Consider the following 15,937-nt stretch of genomic DNA (forward strand, 5'->3'; position numbering starts at 1 on the left):
ACCGGGGGAGCGGGGAGAGTACGGCCGGAGCAAGGAGCGGGGAGAGTGCGGCCGGAGCAAGGACCGGGGGAGCGGGGAGAGAGCGGCCGGAGCAAGGACCGGGGGAGCGGGGAGAGAGCGGCCGGAGCAAGGACCGGGGGAGCGGGGAGAGTGCGGCCGGAGCAAGGACCGGGGGAGCGGGGAGAGAGCGGCCGGAGCAAGGAGCGGGGACCGAGGAGAGAGCGGCCGGAGCAAGGACCGGGGGAGCGGGGAGAGAGCGGCCGGAGCAAGGAGCGGGGACCGAGGAGAGAGCGGCCGGAGCGGGGACCGAGGAGAGAGCGGCCGGAGCGGGGACCGAGGAGAGAGCGGCCGGAGCAAGGAGCGGGGACCGAGGAGAGAGCGGCCGGAGCGGGGACCGAGGAGAGAGCGGCCGGAGCAAGGAGCGGGGACCGAGGAGAGAGCGGCCGGAGCAAGGAGCGGGGAGAGAGCGGCCGGAGCGGGGAGAGTGCGGCCGGAGCGAATCCGACTGAAGGAGCCCGCAGGCTGTAATTGGTGCGGCAGGTAATGAATCGCAAAAAAAACTTCAGGGGGCTTTCGATGTGGTTGGAGTCTCGCAGAGTTACTGGGTTAGAGGAGGAGGGGGAGGAGGAGGGGGAGGGGGAGGAGGAGGGGGAGGGGGAGGAGGGGGGGAGGGGGATGAGGAGGGAGGGAGAGGAGGGAGAGAGGGAGATGAGGAGGGAGGGAGAGGGAGGGGGATGAGGAGGGAGAGAGGGAGGGAGGGGGATGAGGAGGGAGAGAGGGAGGGAGGGAGGGGGATGAGGAGGGAGAGAGGGAGGGAGGGAGGGGGATGAGGAGGGAGAGAGGGAGGGAGGGAGGGGGATGAGGAGGGAGAGAGGGAGGGGGATGAGAGAAAGACTTCGATTTCTACAGCGCCTTTCATGAGCTCGGGACGTCTCAAAGCGCCTTACAGCCAATGGAGCACTTTTGAAGTGTAGTCACTGTTGTACTGTTGCCCCTGGACAGCAGGAAATCTGTAGGAATGAGGAGAGACTGAGAGTGAGTGGTTAGGATCTGGAATGCACTGCCTGAAGGGGTGGTGGAGGCAGATTCAATCATGGGTTTGAAAAGGGAACTGGATAAGTACTTGAAAGGGAAAAATTGCATGGCTACGGGGAAAGGGAATGGGACCAGCTGGATTGCTCTTGCATAGAGCCCGCACTGACTCGATGGGCCGAATGGCCTCCTTCTGTGCTGTGACCTTGCTATGATTCTGAGAGGAGGGGGAGCTTTGGTTCCAGTACAGTGAGGCTCCTTTACACTATACTTTGACTGTTCCTTTGCACCAAAACCAGAAGAGACCGATCGTGATAAGGAGCAAAAGGGACAGCAGAATAACTGATTTTCACATTCCATTTGACTTCAGCAGCTGGGATAACGCATGAACTAACCTTACTTACAAAGTGTAACGGTTGCAGTTCTCTGTAAAGGTTAAAGAAAGCAGAACAACATAAGCTGCTGCTGAGTAATCGTAGAATCGTACAGCTCAGAAGGAGGCCATTCCGTCTATTATGCCTGTGCTGACTCTTTGAAAGAGCTACCCAATTAGTCCCACTCCCCTGCTCTTTCCCCATAGCTCTGCTTCTGATTTTAGGGTTAAACCTAATGAATCTTTATGATTGCCTTCTGAAAGGTGAATTCCAAAATCAAGGGTTAAACCTGACTGAAACAAAGCACCCAGTTCTGATATGCCACATGCAATGCTTCACCTATTCTCTGTACAGGTGGGTAGTGTTGGTGCAGAGTGCACCTACAGTCACCTCCATAATGTGCAGGTAGTTGCATGAAATTCTATGGCAAAGAAGGTGTTGAAAATATAATTGAGTGTGTTGACTTTTAGCATTACTGTCAGTGTAGCTCACTTGGCAGCACTATTGCCTCTGAGTCCAAAGGTCGTGGATAAGCTGAAAGGATAAGTTAAAAACTGAGGTCCCGTTTACCTGCTCAGATGAATTTCGAAGATCTCGTTGCACCATCTGGAGAAAAGCAAAGTTCTCATGTTATCCTGACCAACACATGCAGTGACCAATTATACTTTTATTTTGCAGCGAAGGTTAGTGGTTAACTGGGACCTCCGGTGTGATTCTTCCCTCCTTTGCAGCTGGAACACCGCACTTGTATTTAATGCCCTGTTTATATTACTGAACCATTTCTACATGATGGTTCTCTCCATACTAAATTCAGCCCCCGTTTATGGTCAGGACGGGTCTGACAGCAATGGGACAAAGGCCGCACACCTCCTGGCCCAGGACCTTCCTTGACGTTGGAGAAAGGTGTGTACAGAGCAGAAGATAATGCATGTGCTAATGTCCCATTGCTGCCAAACCTGCCCCCACTATAAACAGGGGGGTGAATTCACACTGCTGACCTGTAGGAGTGAATTAAGACCTCGGCTTGCCCATACATAGGAAAAGACGGCCTGGGGGGAGGTGGAGAAAGGTTCAAGTTTGGGTGTGGCCTATATGCTGGAGCAGTCTTTATCTGCATCGGTATGGTAAATCTTCCTGTTGTCTGCAGAGTCTGTTTATCAGTAAAGATACTCCTCATCGTGTCAGAGAGTGCGCTGTGGTATCTAACAGTTTTAATTATCTCTTGCAGGGAATTGGTTCCTCCCTTTAAAAATGCCATCCAATAAATCGGTCTCGGATGCCCCTATTACACAGTTCCAGAACTGCCATATTCTGAAGGATCACAGTTTACAGAGGTCAGTGATGTGCACTCTCTCCCAGTATGGTTGAAGGGCATTATATATAAATGCAAATTGTTTGTGGACATGAGATGAGAATAACCTTCGGCTCAGCCGTGATACCGACTCTGGTCAAGAAGCTTGCCTGCAACTGGCTCCATAATCTCTCCCATTAAGAATGAGCACTCGGATAGGTTCCAGAGTGTGAGCCCAGTCAGAGCCAATGCCGTACGGAGAGTGGGAGAAATAATGTTTTATCAGGTTAAGAACTTGCATGCACGATCTCGATGTCCCAAAGTGCTTCACAGCCAATGAAGGATTTTTGAAGTGTTGTCACTGTTGTAATGTGGGAAACGTAGCAGCCAATTTGCGCACAGCAAGATCCCACAAACAGCAATGAGATAATGACCAGAGAATCTGTTTTTAGTGATGTTGCTTGAGGGATAATTATTGGTCCAGGACACTGGGAAGACCTCCCCTGCTCTTCTTTCAATAGTGCGTGGGATTTTTTTAAGTCCACTCTGGAGGGCAGACGGGGCCTCGGTTTAACATCTCATCCAAAAGACGGCACCTCTGACAGTGCAGCACTCCTTCGGTAATGGCACTGGGAGAGTCAGCCTGGATTTTGTGCTCGGGTCTCCGAACCCGTGACCTTTTGACTCGGGTGAGAGTGTGACACTCTTATTCTGGCCTCTTGCCCCATCCTCCACTTCCTTTGCCCCACCGTTGAGCCATGGCTGGCACCGAATGCGGGAAGCTGGAGCCTCCTCACTTGCTTCTACACGTCTCAATCTCTGCTCCATCTGTCTCTGTTTTGAAGGGAGGACCTTTGGGTTCGTGAGGGGAAGATCCTTAACCCGGAGAAGTTGTTCTTCGATGAGAAAGGTTATGCGGATATTCAGGTCGATTGCAAGGGCAGCATCATTGCCCCAGGATTCATCGACACGCAGATCAATGGTGAGCGAAGGGTTTAGCCCGACCCTGAGGTGGGCGGGGCTCCCAGTCAAAATTTAAGCTGTGGGACCTCCGAGTAGCTCAGTCGGTAAAAGCCCCCCCGCAGTGCCCTGCACCCCAGCTTTAATCAATCACTAACCCCACCCCTCGAATTTAAAACTCTCATCCTTGTGTTCAGATCCCTCCATGGCCTCACCCCTCCCTATCTCTGTAACCTCCTCCGGCCGTACAACTCGAGCACCCTGTGTTACTCTTTTTCTGGACTTCTTATCCATCCCCCACTTCCTTCGCCTCACCGTCGGTGGCTCCTTCCCCCCCCCACCCCTCCTTTATCCCTGACATTCCTGTGCCCTTTCGGGGGAGCCAGTCCACCTTGAATATCATTCTGGAATTTTTGTCTTGCAAGCCGTAGATTGTGTTTGGGGATGGTGGCCGAGTGTCACGTGTTAACGCCTGTTTCCTAGGAGGATACGGCTCTGACTTCTCCTTGCCCACAGCTGACTTGCAGTGCAGGGTTACCTTGGTCGCTCGGAAGCTGCTGTCGACCGGAGTCACCTCCTTCTGCCCGACTCTTGTGACCTCTCCAGTCTCCGTCTACCACCAGGTACGTCTCGTCACATCGCGGGGGACCGCGGCGGGGGGGGTGGGTGGGGGGAGAGATGGGCTGGGCTTCTGATTAAATGTGGGCCAAGGGGATGGGGGAGAGGGCGATAGACCACATTGTTTATATTATGAGTAATGCAAAGTGTGACAGATAAAATGTAACAAGGAGTAAGTGTGACGCCTGCAGGAAGTGTGTGCAATGGGTAAGATTTCTAACATCAATAAATAGTTAATCAAACTGACCACCTTGTAGAATGATTTTTTTTAAAGACCTTTAACCCTTTTCCCTCACAGATTATTCCTCAAATCGAGGTGCAGGACGGTGGGCCTCGAGGAGCAGGTATTTTGGGTGAGTTGCTCGGGTCTTTGGGTTTAAATTTCCAAGGATTTTCTCTCCAGCTTCCCTCCTCGTGCTGGGATAGTGACGAGTCGCCCGTGAGTGTGAGCACAGGCCAGGGGAAGCCGGTGATTTGTTTGAGGCCTGCTGGTTATCACCGGTGAAGTGTAACAGTGGGCAATCTCCTCGGTTACACACCACGGCCCAACAATGAGTGAGAGTCCTCGCCAACAAGGGGGGGCATTTGATGTGTCAAATACTCGAGACATTTACCACCAGAGAAACTTACTCGCATCTCCTGGTAAGTCCCAGGAAGTCCTTTCAGCTAATCTTCTAACAGAAATCACATGTAAGGGACAGTCTCGTACCAGGAAGGAGAATTAATGGGATTAGATCCTGTTGGGGCTGCAGTTGGACAGTGGGAATCCTTGGAATGAACGCTGCGGCTCAGCGATAACTGGTAACCCGTGGTGTGTTTCCCTGAGATTCACTGTTTACGGGGTCAGCAGGAATGCACAAGTGGTTACACTCAGTGCTCTTAAAATCAATAACTGGGGGGGAGGGGTGGAAGTGAGACTTGGGGAGTGTTTGTGTGTCTGAGACAGGGAGAGGAGGAGAGCTTTGAGACTATCTGAAGTCTGAAATCGAACTGGGTGGAGAATTTGTAACCGTGAAAGGAACAAGAATTGTCAGTTGGTGAGCACGTTGGGAACCGAGAACATTCCAGGGAAGAAAAAGAAGAACTTGCATTTATATAGCGCCTTTCACGGCCTCAGGACGTCCCAAAGTGCTTTACAGCCAATGACGTACTTTTTGAAGTGTAGTCACTTGTAGTGCAGGAAACGCGGCAGCCAATTTGCGCACAGCAAGATCCCACAAACAACAGTGAGATAAATGACCAGATCATCTGTTTTAGTGATGTTGGTTGAGGGATAAATATTGGCCAGGACACCCGGAAGAACTCCCCTACTCTTCAAATAGTGCTGTGGGATCTTTTACGTCCACCTGAGAGGGCAGGCGGGGCTTGGGTTTAACTTCTGATCCGAAAGACGGCACCTCTGACAGTGCAGCACTCCCTCAGTGCTGCACTGGGAGTGTCAACCTAGATTATGTGCTCAAGTGCCTGGAGTGGGGCTCGAACCCACGACCTGCTGACTGAGGCGATAGAGCTGTCCACCGATCCATGGATCAGAAAGGGGTGCGTGTGGGTGGGTGAGGGGACACGGGCCTGTTCTAACAGGAGTCTTTGCTTTGTGTCCTGTCATCAAGGCCTACACTTGGAGGGGCCGTTCATTAGCAAGGATAAGAAAGGTGCTCACCCCGAGGGGTATCTCCGGACGTTTGAAAAGAACGGATTCCAGGATCTGCTCGACACGTACGGCTCCCTGGACAACGTCCGAATCGTCACACTGGCACCCGAGCTGCAGAGGAGCGAAGAGGTCATCAGCCAGCTGGTCAGTCGTGGGATCCGAGTCTCGCTGGGTAAGAATGGAGCCGGCCGCAGGCAGCTTTTTACTGTTACTGTTTATCTTTGTTCTTTTGTCGTCTCCGATCATGGCTGCTCACCTGATCGGGGAGAGAGGACCCATCGACCCCACAGATTGCACTGACAGGCCTGTGACTCTGGTTATAGAATCCCACAGCTCACAGTGCTGATATCTTTGGTCTTTCTGTGCGTGTCTCTGTCAGTGTGTGTGTGTGGTGTGTGTGGTGTGTGTGGTGTGTGTGTGTGTGTGGGTGTGTGGTGTGTGTGTGGTGTGTGTGTGTGTGGTGTGTGTGTGTGTGTGTGGTGTGTGTGTGTGTGTGTGGTGTGTGTGTGTGGTGTGTGTGTGTGTGTGTGTGGTGTGTGTGGTGTGTGTGTCTGTGTGTGGTGTGTGTGTCTGTGTCTGTGTCTGTGTCTGTGTCTGTGTCTGTGTGTGTGTCTGTGTGTGTGTCTGTGTCTCTGTCGGGGTGTGCGTGCCTGTCTGAACATATCAGTGAATTAATGAGATTGAAACATTGAGACCCCATGGTGCGGGTCCGATAGTCGGTCCCCAGCGTGGACTGTAATCAGACTTTCTCCAACGGGAGGCAGAATCTGCAGGACGTTTGGAAATTTGCCAGCGTTTAATGTTATTGGTGGAGACTGAATTAAACCGTGTTTTCTTTCTCCAAACCTCTGCAGGACATTCTGTCGCCAATCTGTTGCAGGCTGAAGATGCGGTGAATCAGGGAGCCACTTTCATCACCCATCTCTTCAATGCCATGCTCCCTGTGAGTTTAATTCCCTTGTTCATTCGCTGTTAACCTGAGGGGAGGGGCAGGTAATGGAGACCGGGTGGGGGGTGCCGTTTGTAAACTGGTTCCCAGAACGCTCTTCAGCTCCTATTCGTTGCTTTCAGTGGTAAACTCGAGGATTATTTTTTTAATGTCCTGTAATTAATAAAATGAGCATTTTATTTGCTGATGAACTAAGTCTCTGGTACTCGAGGTGGGTTTAAATGTTCCAGAGAGAGAACTTGCATTTATATCGGGCCTTTCGCGACTCAGCACATCTCAGTGCTTTACAACCAATGAAGTACTTTTGAAGTGTAGTCACTGTTGTAATGTGGGGAAACGCAGCAGCCAATTTGTGCACAGCAAGATCCCACAAACAGCAATGAGATAAATATCGCCCAGGGCACCAGGGAGAACTCCCCTGCTCTTCAAATGGTGCTGTGGGATCTCCTCCCCATCCTGGTGGGCTGATCCCTTGCTGGAGTCTAGATCGACAGGGTCAGGACACCTTCCGATAGCAGGAGAGGGAGGGGGTGTATTTCGGACCTCGATCCTGTACCTTGCGATAAAAGGCTCACTGCGAATCTCTCTGCCACGGCAGCGGAGAGTTCTCTCGGGGATTAAGCGAATCGCTTGTTTGCTGCTCGGTTCCTCCGACCGTGACTTGTCGTTTTATGTGAGATGTAACCCACGCACTTTGGGCTTTCTTTTGCGTCCAGTTTCACCACAGGGACCCTGGGATAGTCGGCCTGCTGACCAGCGACCAGATTCCTGCCGGTCAGCCTGTGTTCTACGGAATGATTGCCGACGGAATCCACACCAATCCCGCAGCGCTGAGGATTGCTTATCGAGCGCACCCCAAAGGTAAAAGGTCAAACTCCTGTACCGCTAACTGAGGCTAGTGCTAACTCACATTTCAACAGCCTTTTGTAGAATAAAGATGGTGATCTCCCATCGACAGCTGATGGAAGGGAGTCAGCTTCACCTCCGTGTCACTCCTAACTCCCCACCTCCGCCCGACAGAGTTCAGGGTCGCCAACTCTGGTCGGACGTATTCCAGGAGGTTTCATCACATGACCTCCAACTGCCCCACCCCCACACTCCCGCCATTGGTCGCCCGACACGTCCATCCTCTAGATGCCCCGTCCCCACGTTTCTGCCATTGGTCACCCAACATGTCAATCCTTGTGATGCTCCGCCCCCCCACCCCACAGCCAATTGGAAAGTGAACAGACTCTCCGTTACCTTATTGGATGATTCTTGACTTCCAGTCAAAGCCCCATCTCCAATATTTTTATAATAAACGAAAGTGTTCAAAGAAAATTTTAAAAGAACACGACGTTATTTTTACTGCCCCTCTGATTTATGTCCTGGGGCTTTGCTGGCAGCAGTGTCCTGGAGATTTATCCTCAATTCCTCGAGACTCCGGGGCACTCCTGGTTTTGGGGGGGTGGGTGGGGGTGAGATTTGTTTGGCTCAGAAAACCTTCGCTACTAACTGGAGCTCACCGAGTTAAGGGCACCTCAGCTAATTGGTTTAGTACTAAAAAGCAGCAAGTGGGGATCAATGGGAAAAGACCATCTGGGAGCCGGTGATTTGTGGAGTTCTCCAGGGACGAGTCTGGGAGCCGGTGATTTGTGGAGTTCTCCAGGGACGAGTCTGGGAGCCGGTGATTTGTGGAGTTCTCCAGGGACGAGTCTGGGAGCCGCGCTGATCACTCTCTCTATAAGTGATGTGGAGCAGTGTGTGGGGCACCTCCTGCCCCTCTCTGTGACGGCGGTTTAACCCAGCACCGGCTGACACTGGAACCCGGAACTTGCTCCAGCTGCTGCTGGTTTAGTTTGGATTGTGGGACACCCGCCGACACCCTCCCCCACCCCGTGTTTACGCTACTAATCCCGAGTCATTCAGCTCGCGGCAGCGGAATCGTACGCTCGAGGGTCCTGCCAGGCAGTGCGAAAGAAGTCGATGTTTTACCCTTTCGGGCAGTCTCTGTGCTTCTCCTCCTCCTCCCCCTGAGAGTGACCTGTGGACGACCTGCAGTGTTCTAACCCCTTTCTCTCCCTTTTCCTCACGGCAGGTTTGGTGCTGGTGACAGACGCGATCATGGCCATGGGGCTTCCCTCGGGCCAGCACACCCTGGGTCAGCAGGTGATAGAGATCGATGGGTTTCACGCTTACGTAGCAGGTAAGACGTAGTAAAGAATCTGGTGCGTCTTATCTCACACTGGAGGGGACGAGGGTCACCTGTGGCGCAGTGGGTAGCGCACTCATCTCTCAGAAGGTCGTGGGTTCAAGAAACTCCAGAGACTTGAGCCCATTCTCCGGGCTGACAGCTCCCAGAGCAGTTGCTGAGGGAGCGCTGCGCTGTCGGAGGTGTCGTCCTTTGGACGATCTGTTAAATCGAGGCCCCGTCTGCCCCCTCAGGTGGATGTAAAAGATCCCATGGCCTCTATTCAATGAAGAGCAGTGAGTTGGTAGAATGATGGGCATTAGTTGGCTGGTTGGGGGGTGGGGGTGAGAGCAGGTGTGAGGCAGGATGGAGGGTTTACAGCTGTGGGACATGGAAGGAGGGGAGAGGGTCTTTGTGTGAACCCCATTTACTGGTGACCAGGGCCGTAATTGCTGGTGTGGCCAGTCCGTATTATGAGTGACCCAGAATGACCACTGAACTTTTCTGACCTCTGCACAGGGACTAAGACGCTGAGCGGGAGCATCGCTACGATGGATATGTGTGTCCGACATCTATGGCAGGTGGCAGGTGAGCAGACTGGACGATTCAGCACCGAGCTGTGTCACAAGACCAGGGCCTCGAGTCACAGGGCAATAGATTGGGGGGAGAGGTCGTGGGCCACGGGCAGTAGTTTGGGGGGAGGGGCCGCGGGCAGTAGTTTGGGGGGAGGGGCCGCGGGCAGTAGTTTGGGGGGAGGGGCCGCGGAGGATGTGAAAGGTGATATATAAATGCAGTTTTTTTTTAAAGCAATAAATGCCGAGAACAGATTGCCTGCAGCAACAGTTTAAATCGGACTGCAGTGAATCAGCTGCCCTGGAACTTGATACTCAGGCCTCAATCCCAGGAACTGTGAACTCTCCTCACCTCTGAGTCAGAAGATCATGGGTTTGAGCCCCTCTCTCCAGAGGCTTGAGCTCGCAATCCAGACCGACACTCCCAGTGTCATACCGAGGGAGTGCTGCACTGTCGGAGGTGCCGCCTTTCGGATGAGACATTAAACCGAGGCCCCGTCTGCCCCTCTCAGGTGGACGGAAAAGATCCCACGGCCACTATTTGAAGAAGAGTAGGGGAGTTCTCCCCCATGTCCTGGCCAGTGAGGTGTCCAAGTAAATGGTACTGAAAAAGGCAAATCTTGACCATCGGTAAAGGGAACAGAGGGTCAAACTGGCAAACAGCACAGTTGGGACTTGTTGACTCAGTGTTTGGGAGGGAGGGAGGAAGCTGTGGTTTAACTCGGTTGCTTCACTCGTGTGACCTAAATCAGACGGTTATGTGAAAGCCTGTCTGGCGTTGGGCGGATTGAATTGGAGTCAGCACAGACAGGCAGGAGGAGGTCTGTCACCAGCCAGAGAGTGATTAGAATGTGGAACATGGAGTGATTGAGGTGAATAGTGTAGATGCATTTAAGGGAGACTAGATAAACACACGAGGGAGAAAGGAATAGTAGGATATGCTGATGGGGTGAGATGAAGTAGGGAGGGAGGAGGCTCATGTGGAGCATAAGCACCAGCATGGACCTGTTGGGCCGAATGGCCTGTTTCTGAGCTGTAAATTCTATGTAATCATGGCCCCACTGGTTAGTGACTGCACTGAATAAATCGGAGACACTCTCTGCACAGCAGTAAGGGAATTATTTAGCAGTTTTTAAAATGAGATTATATGAGGATACCAAGGGCCTAGTCCGGGAAGTAAATCCTCCCACTTTGCTGAGCTGGAACCTCTCTCTCGTTCCCCCTCAGGTTGTACAGTGGAGGCAGCTCTGGAAGCTGCATCGCTCCACCCTGCTCAGCTCCTGGGGATCGAGCACGCCAAGGGCACGCTGGACTACGGCACAGATGCAGGTGAGGGAGCGCCGCCCACCCGGGCACAGGGACCGGCCGGAGAACCGTAAGCCAGACCGGAGAGGGGCCGGGGGCCTAGGGCCAGGGGACCGGGCTGTGAGGACAAACTTAAGACTTTGCTGAGGGAGTGAGAGTGATCACACAGCTGAAGCAGGCGGGCGGGGAGGTGTCCGAGTCCGGGGCTCGTCTGAGAGACGGCTCGATTGTGTATGGGGCAAAGGGCAGGTTTTGGATGTCCGGTGGAGGAGGGTCTGTCCCTCTCGGCACGTCGTGTGAAACAATCCCGGGAGACGGATCGACCGCTCCTTCAAAACTTGTAACTGGTGCCGCACTCGGTTCGAATCCCTGCTGTGTCAGATGTCACACTTCTTGGAGTAATTCCCTCTGTCACAGTGATGACTCCACAGCGATTTCAAAGCTGTGGCCTTTAGGTTTAACTAAGGGAGGTAGAACTTGAGACCGTTAATGATCTGAGTAAATGGCTGAGCAACTGAGACCAGATAAAGACCCCGGTATTTTACATCATCCCATAAAGGAGGGACGTGGGTCCTGAACACGAGAGTGAGCGAGTGAGTGACTCCCACAGTCCCTTTCTGAAGGCACGTGCTATTATAATGGGTAATCTGTAAGGAACAAAGCAACTAAAGCTCATCTCGAGCCCCCACTCTCAGGGTGTGGGGGGGGGTCCCGAGTCAGAAACAATGACACAAACTGCTGGGAGAGGGAGGGATTGCAACTTTTATTTGGTTTGTTTTTGCCCCGTCTTTCAAGTTCTCACCCGCCCGTCGCCCCCCTGAACACTCACCCTCAGTGTGAGGGGGGAGGGGGGGGGAACAAATGGTCCCCTCTTCCCCCAACACTGCCCACCGCGAGCTCCACCTTCCTGCACTTTGTTCTGCAACTTTTACAACAGTGTGGTGTGAGCTTCCTCTGCCACCACTACCAATCGAGGGCCTGCTCCAGAATTTAATACTGACCTTATTAATTATTATTTCCTTTTTTTAAATCAGTTTTTGCAGAGAGACAGAGTTATACCAGCTGACAGTGTAAACATCCATCACCGAACTCCACATCAGGGAAAACCAATCCCTTGTTTTATTAACAAACTGGTTTCAAAGCGACAGATAGAAAGGTTAATGAGATCTGACGCCTGCACAATTCACCATTTTCTGACTCCTCTAATCTGATTTAAACTCCACAAACCTTAATTACTGAGTGGTCCTCCAGAAGTAAAGTTTCATTAGAAACTAGACTCGAGTGAGGAGGCAGGCTGGTCGGCTCACAGTGAAAGCTGCTCGTTAAGGACTGATTAATCCAATGCTTAACGGCAATCAACACAGCAACTAGTAGTGCTCAGGGTGGGATTAATACAACGGTTGAGGTCATTATTTGCCGTCGTTCTGAGGACGATTCATTTAAACAGCACTGACAGATTTCGGGGGGTTTGGTCACATTCCCATCACTGAATCAGCTCGGCCTGACCACCCCCAACTCCGCCCAGCATCCCTGGACTTGCTGCCCTCTGGGGCTGGGTGCAGGGTGGGAAGGGGCGGGGCTGGGTGCAGGGTGGGGAGGGGGCGGGGCTGGGTGCAGGGTGGGGAGGGGGCAGTGCAGGGTGGGGAGGGGGCGGGGCTGGGTGTGGGGGCGGGAGGGGCCGTGAGGGGGCTGGGGCGGAGCTGTGTGCAGGGGGCTGGGTGTGGGGAGGGGCGGGGCTGGGTGCAGGGTGGGAAGGGGCGGGGCTGGGTGCAGGGTGGGGAGGGGGCGGGGCTGGGTGCAGGGTGGGGAGGGGGCAGTGCAGGGTGGGGAGGGGGCGGGGCTGGGTGTGGGGGCGGGAAGGGGCGGGGCTGGGTGCAGGGTGGGAAGGGGCGGGGCTGGGTGCAGGGGGCGGGGCTGGGTGCAGGGGGCGGGGCTGGGGGCGGTGTGGGGGAGGGGGCTGGGTGCAGGGACTGCTCCTGGTGTTGGAATTGAAAACATCTCTTTAACTGTAGATCATGAAGAGAAATTGCGTTTCTTTCCCTGTAGAACAAACCTAATGATGTGTGAGAGACATTTTTTTAAAACCAAGCGTTAGGAGGCTACGTTCGATCGGGAGCCATTATTCCACTGGGCTTTCCCGAGTGTGACTCTGACCTGACTTGTTTGCTTTGCTCAGTGCGGTTTGCTGGGTTTCCAATTTGTGAATCAAATGTCTCCAGTTTCTGATGACGTTTAACGAAGAGGCTGAGAATTCCTTATTCTTTGTGACCAGATGCAACTCATGAATTATAAAGTCACTGCCTGGCCATCCTGTACTGCTCCCTCGCCCTCTCTATTTGATCACGTCAGTGTGAACTCGCACTACAGTCACTAACCTCAATCCTCATCAGATATAAACCTTGCCTCAATGGGTCGCTCTCACCTGAATCAGAAAGTCATGGGTTCAAATCCCACTCCAGAGACTTGAGCCCATAATTCAGGCCGACACTCCCAGTGCAGTGCCGGGGGGAGGGCTGCACCTCCTGAGGGTCGGTGCCGGGGGGAGGGCTGCACCTCCTGAGGGTCGGTGCCGGGGGGAGGGCTGCACCTCCTGAGGGTCGGTGCCGGGGGGAGGGCTGCACCTCCTGAGGGTCGACATAAATGCAAATTTTTTTTTCAAATAGTGCCTTGGGATCTTTTATATCGCTTTAACGTTTCATCTTGGGTGCGGCGCTCCCTCGGTGCGGCGCTCCCTCGGTGCGGCCCCTCGGACGGTGCGGCGCTCCCTCGGTGCGGCCCCTCGGACGGTGCGGCGCTCCCTCGGTGCGGCCCCTCGGACGGTGCGGCGCTCCCGGGAGTGTCGGCCTGGATTTTGTGCTGAAGTCTCTGGAGTGGGGCTCGAACCCACGACCTTCAGACTCCGAGGCGAGAGTGACTCCCACTGAGGCACGACAGACACTCGCGGCTTAAATCCGTTCGAGCTCATCCATTTCTTATCGTGTGCCTTCGTCCTCTGCCCTTTATTACAGACCTGGTGCTGCTGGATACTGAGCTGAATGTTAAAGCCACTTACATCGCAGGAGAGTGGGTGTGGAAACAATGTGTGGACCCAGACAAACCGCCAGAGCACGGTCACTGTGAACCACTGGTGACTGAGACGGATTGGTCACTTGATCCTGAGTTGACGCAATGAGTGGAGTAAGTTTGGGGACTCGGTACCGGGCTCGCACTGTGCACAGTCCCAGCACTGGCATTCGGTTCACACCTCGACATTTTCAATGTTCGTCATCCAGGCACTGTTCAACACCTGTCCGATTATCCTGGAACTGCTAAATTCTCAGCATAAAATACCAGTTGACCCTCCAACACCTCACTTGTGCGACTGACAACTGACGTCTCGGGCCGATATTCGCAGAGCTCCCCTGGTTTTATACTGGAAGCAGCTCCATTAATGTACTTGGATTACTTCTAAATTGCACAGATTTTAATTTTATTGAATATTTTTCTGCAATGGGAGAACAGTGTGGGAGGGGAAGTGATTGCTGGGTGGGGGGAGGGTTAGAGATGGAACTGAAAGATGCTTTTATTATAACTGATTAATTATCTGTGCCAACTATTCGCTTTGTAAATCCAGTCAGGCCCCCCCTCAACCCCCGTGTCCGGAGATGGGGCGAATGAAGGTTGAAAGGTTGTTGTTGGCCTAACAGCTCAAATGGCCCATGGCCAGACCCGAAGACAGTGGGCTCAATGAAAACGCCACCTCCAGCCCCCATTGCAGCTCCTGCCCAAAGGGGATCTCTGCTTCCATCAGCTCTGGTGTCACTGAACGACGCTGTCTCTGGCCAGACTCTCGCAGTTCAACGGGGTTCAAGAGAAGTGGACTACCAGGCACGTTTGCGTCCTTGCACTAACCGAGTACACTCGCTGCTCGACTGATGCCTTCTGCCGTTCGAGGTGCTGCAAACTGTTTGCAATAAACAGACAGGGTCGCTAACCCTCCCTGATTGGAGTCTCCAGGAATTAAGGGTTAATCTCCCGGACATTGCTGTGAGCAACACCAGGGGCAAAATCATGGGCCGTAAAAAAAAAAGTTTTTTTTCATTTTCTTTGAACTTCTGTTTATTAGTTATAAGAATATTGGAGAGGGGGAAGTAACTGTTTGACTGACAGTCAAGAATCATCCAACCGGATCTGTTCGCTTTCCAATTGACCTTGGGAAGGCGGGGTGTCGCGGGGATGGACGTGTCGGGCGACCAATGGCGGGAAGGTAGGAGGCGGGAAGTCATGTGATGAAACCTCCTGGAATACGTCCGACCAGAGTTGACGACCCTCGAGATCGAGCTGTGTGACTTCACACATGATCTCTCCTGTTGTTGGTTGTGAGCTTTCTGTAATCTGTTCACTGCAGCATCTGCTCATTGGAACTGGAAGAGATTGGTGGTGCAGCAGGAATGATACTTTCACTCCTAATGTAAACGGGCTTCATCAGGTTGCAACACACCTCATCCGTTGGCCCAACTACCTTCATTTCTGTTCCTTCAGAGTGTTTATTCCAGAACATTCTGTCTCAGGATCACAAGCCCTTCTTTGTTGTGTTGCAAAGTTCACTGTCCATTTCAGGTTGAGTCACTAAATGAAGGTGAGAAGCCAACCTGGGAACGGAGTGATTTTTGGAGTCGGTGTGCGTCTGTCGTTTATTAAAGTGTTAATGCTGAACTCACTGTAGCTCTCCGGCCATGGCTGAGGCCTGAAAGATCAGGACTGGGACCAAAGTCCTGATGACAGGGATTTTTTTTTAAAAAAATTAAATATATTTAATGCAAATGTTCAGTGGAGTCCAGAGGCCTAATTGTGAAGGAGGTAACATCAATGTTGGATTGTACTTTAGCCCAGTCAGGATCCCAGTCAGAGAAGCTGGTTCAGTGTCGTCTTTCTCTGTCCCAATGGAGAAATGCAGGATTGAGAACTGGCTGGAAGGCCGTAGGCAGGAAATAGTTACAGATGGATTTGGATCGGTTTGGAGACCGGTCGCTAAT

The 15,937-nt window shown here is 52.8% G+C and overlaps 1 protein-coding gene across 1 annotated transcript; it reads left to right on the plus strand.

The window, feature by feature from the left end:
• Window positions 1-156: 156 nt before the first annotated feature.
• Window positions 157-15,725, plus strand: amdhd2 (amidohydrolase domain containing 2). The gene is made up of 12 exons (XM_068003573.1): window positions 157-540; window positions 2,635-2,740; window positions 3,543-3,679; window positions 4,141-4,280; window positions 4,574-4,628; window positions 5,886-6,098; window positions 6,781-6,869; window positions 7,592-7,736; window positions 8,953-9,060; window positions 9,565-9,633; window positions 10,845-10,946; window positions 13,931-15,725. Exons 2-12 carry the CDS (start codon window positions 2,658-2,660, stop codon window positions 14,092-14,094), a joined length of 1,305 nt encoding a protein of 434 aa, XP_067859674.1. The 5' UTR covers window positions 157-540; window positions 2,635-2,657; the 3' UTR covers window positions 14,095-15,725.
• The last annotated feature ends 212 nt before the right edge of the window (window positions 15,726-15,937 follow it).

Source organism: Heptranchias perlo, chromosome 22 (genome assembly GCF_035084215.1).
Source record: "Heptranchias perlo isolate sHepPer1 chromosome 22, sHepPer1.hap1, whole genome shotgun sequence".
In the NCBI taxonomy this organism is placed as follows: domain Eukaryota; kingdom Metazoa; phylum Chordata; class Chondrichthyes; order Hexanchiformes; family Hexanchidae; genus Heptranchias; species Heptranchias perlo.

What these genes read in the sequence shown, in the direction of transcription:
- amdhd2 (XM_068003573.1), top strand. Translation starts at nt 2,658, where the DNA reads ATGCCATCCAATAAATCGGTCTCGGATGCCCCTATTACACAGTTCCAG. An exon ending in AAGGATCACAGTTTACAGAG is followed by an intron (nt 2,741 to 3,542) that starts GTCAGTGATGTG and finishes TCTGTTTTGAAG; the next exon opens with GGAGGACCTTTGGGTTCGTG. An exon ending in GGACTACGGCACAGATGCAG is followed by an intron (nt 10,947 to 13,930) that starts GTGAGGGAGCGC and finishes CCTTTATTACAG; the next exon opens with ACCTGGTGCTGCTGGATACT.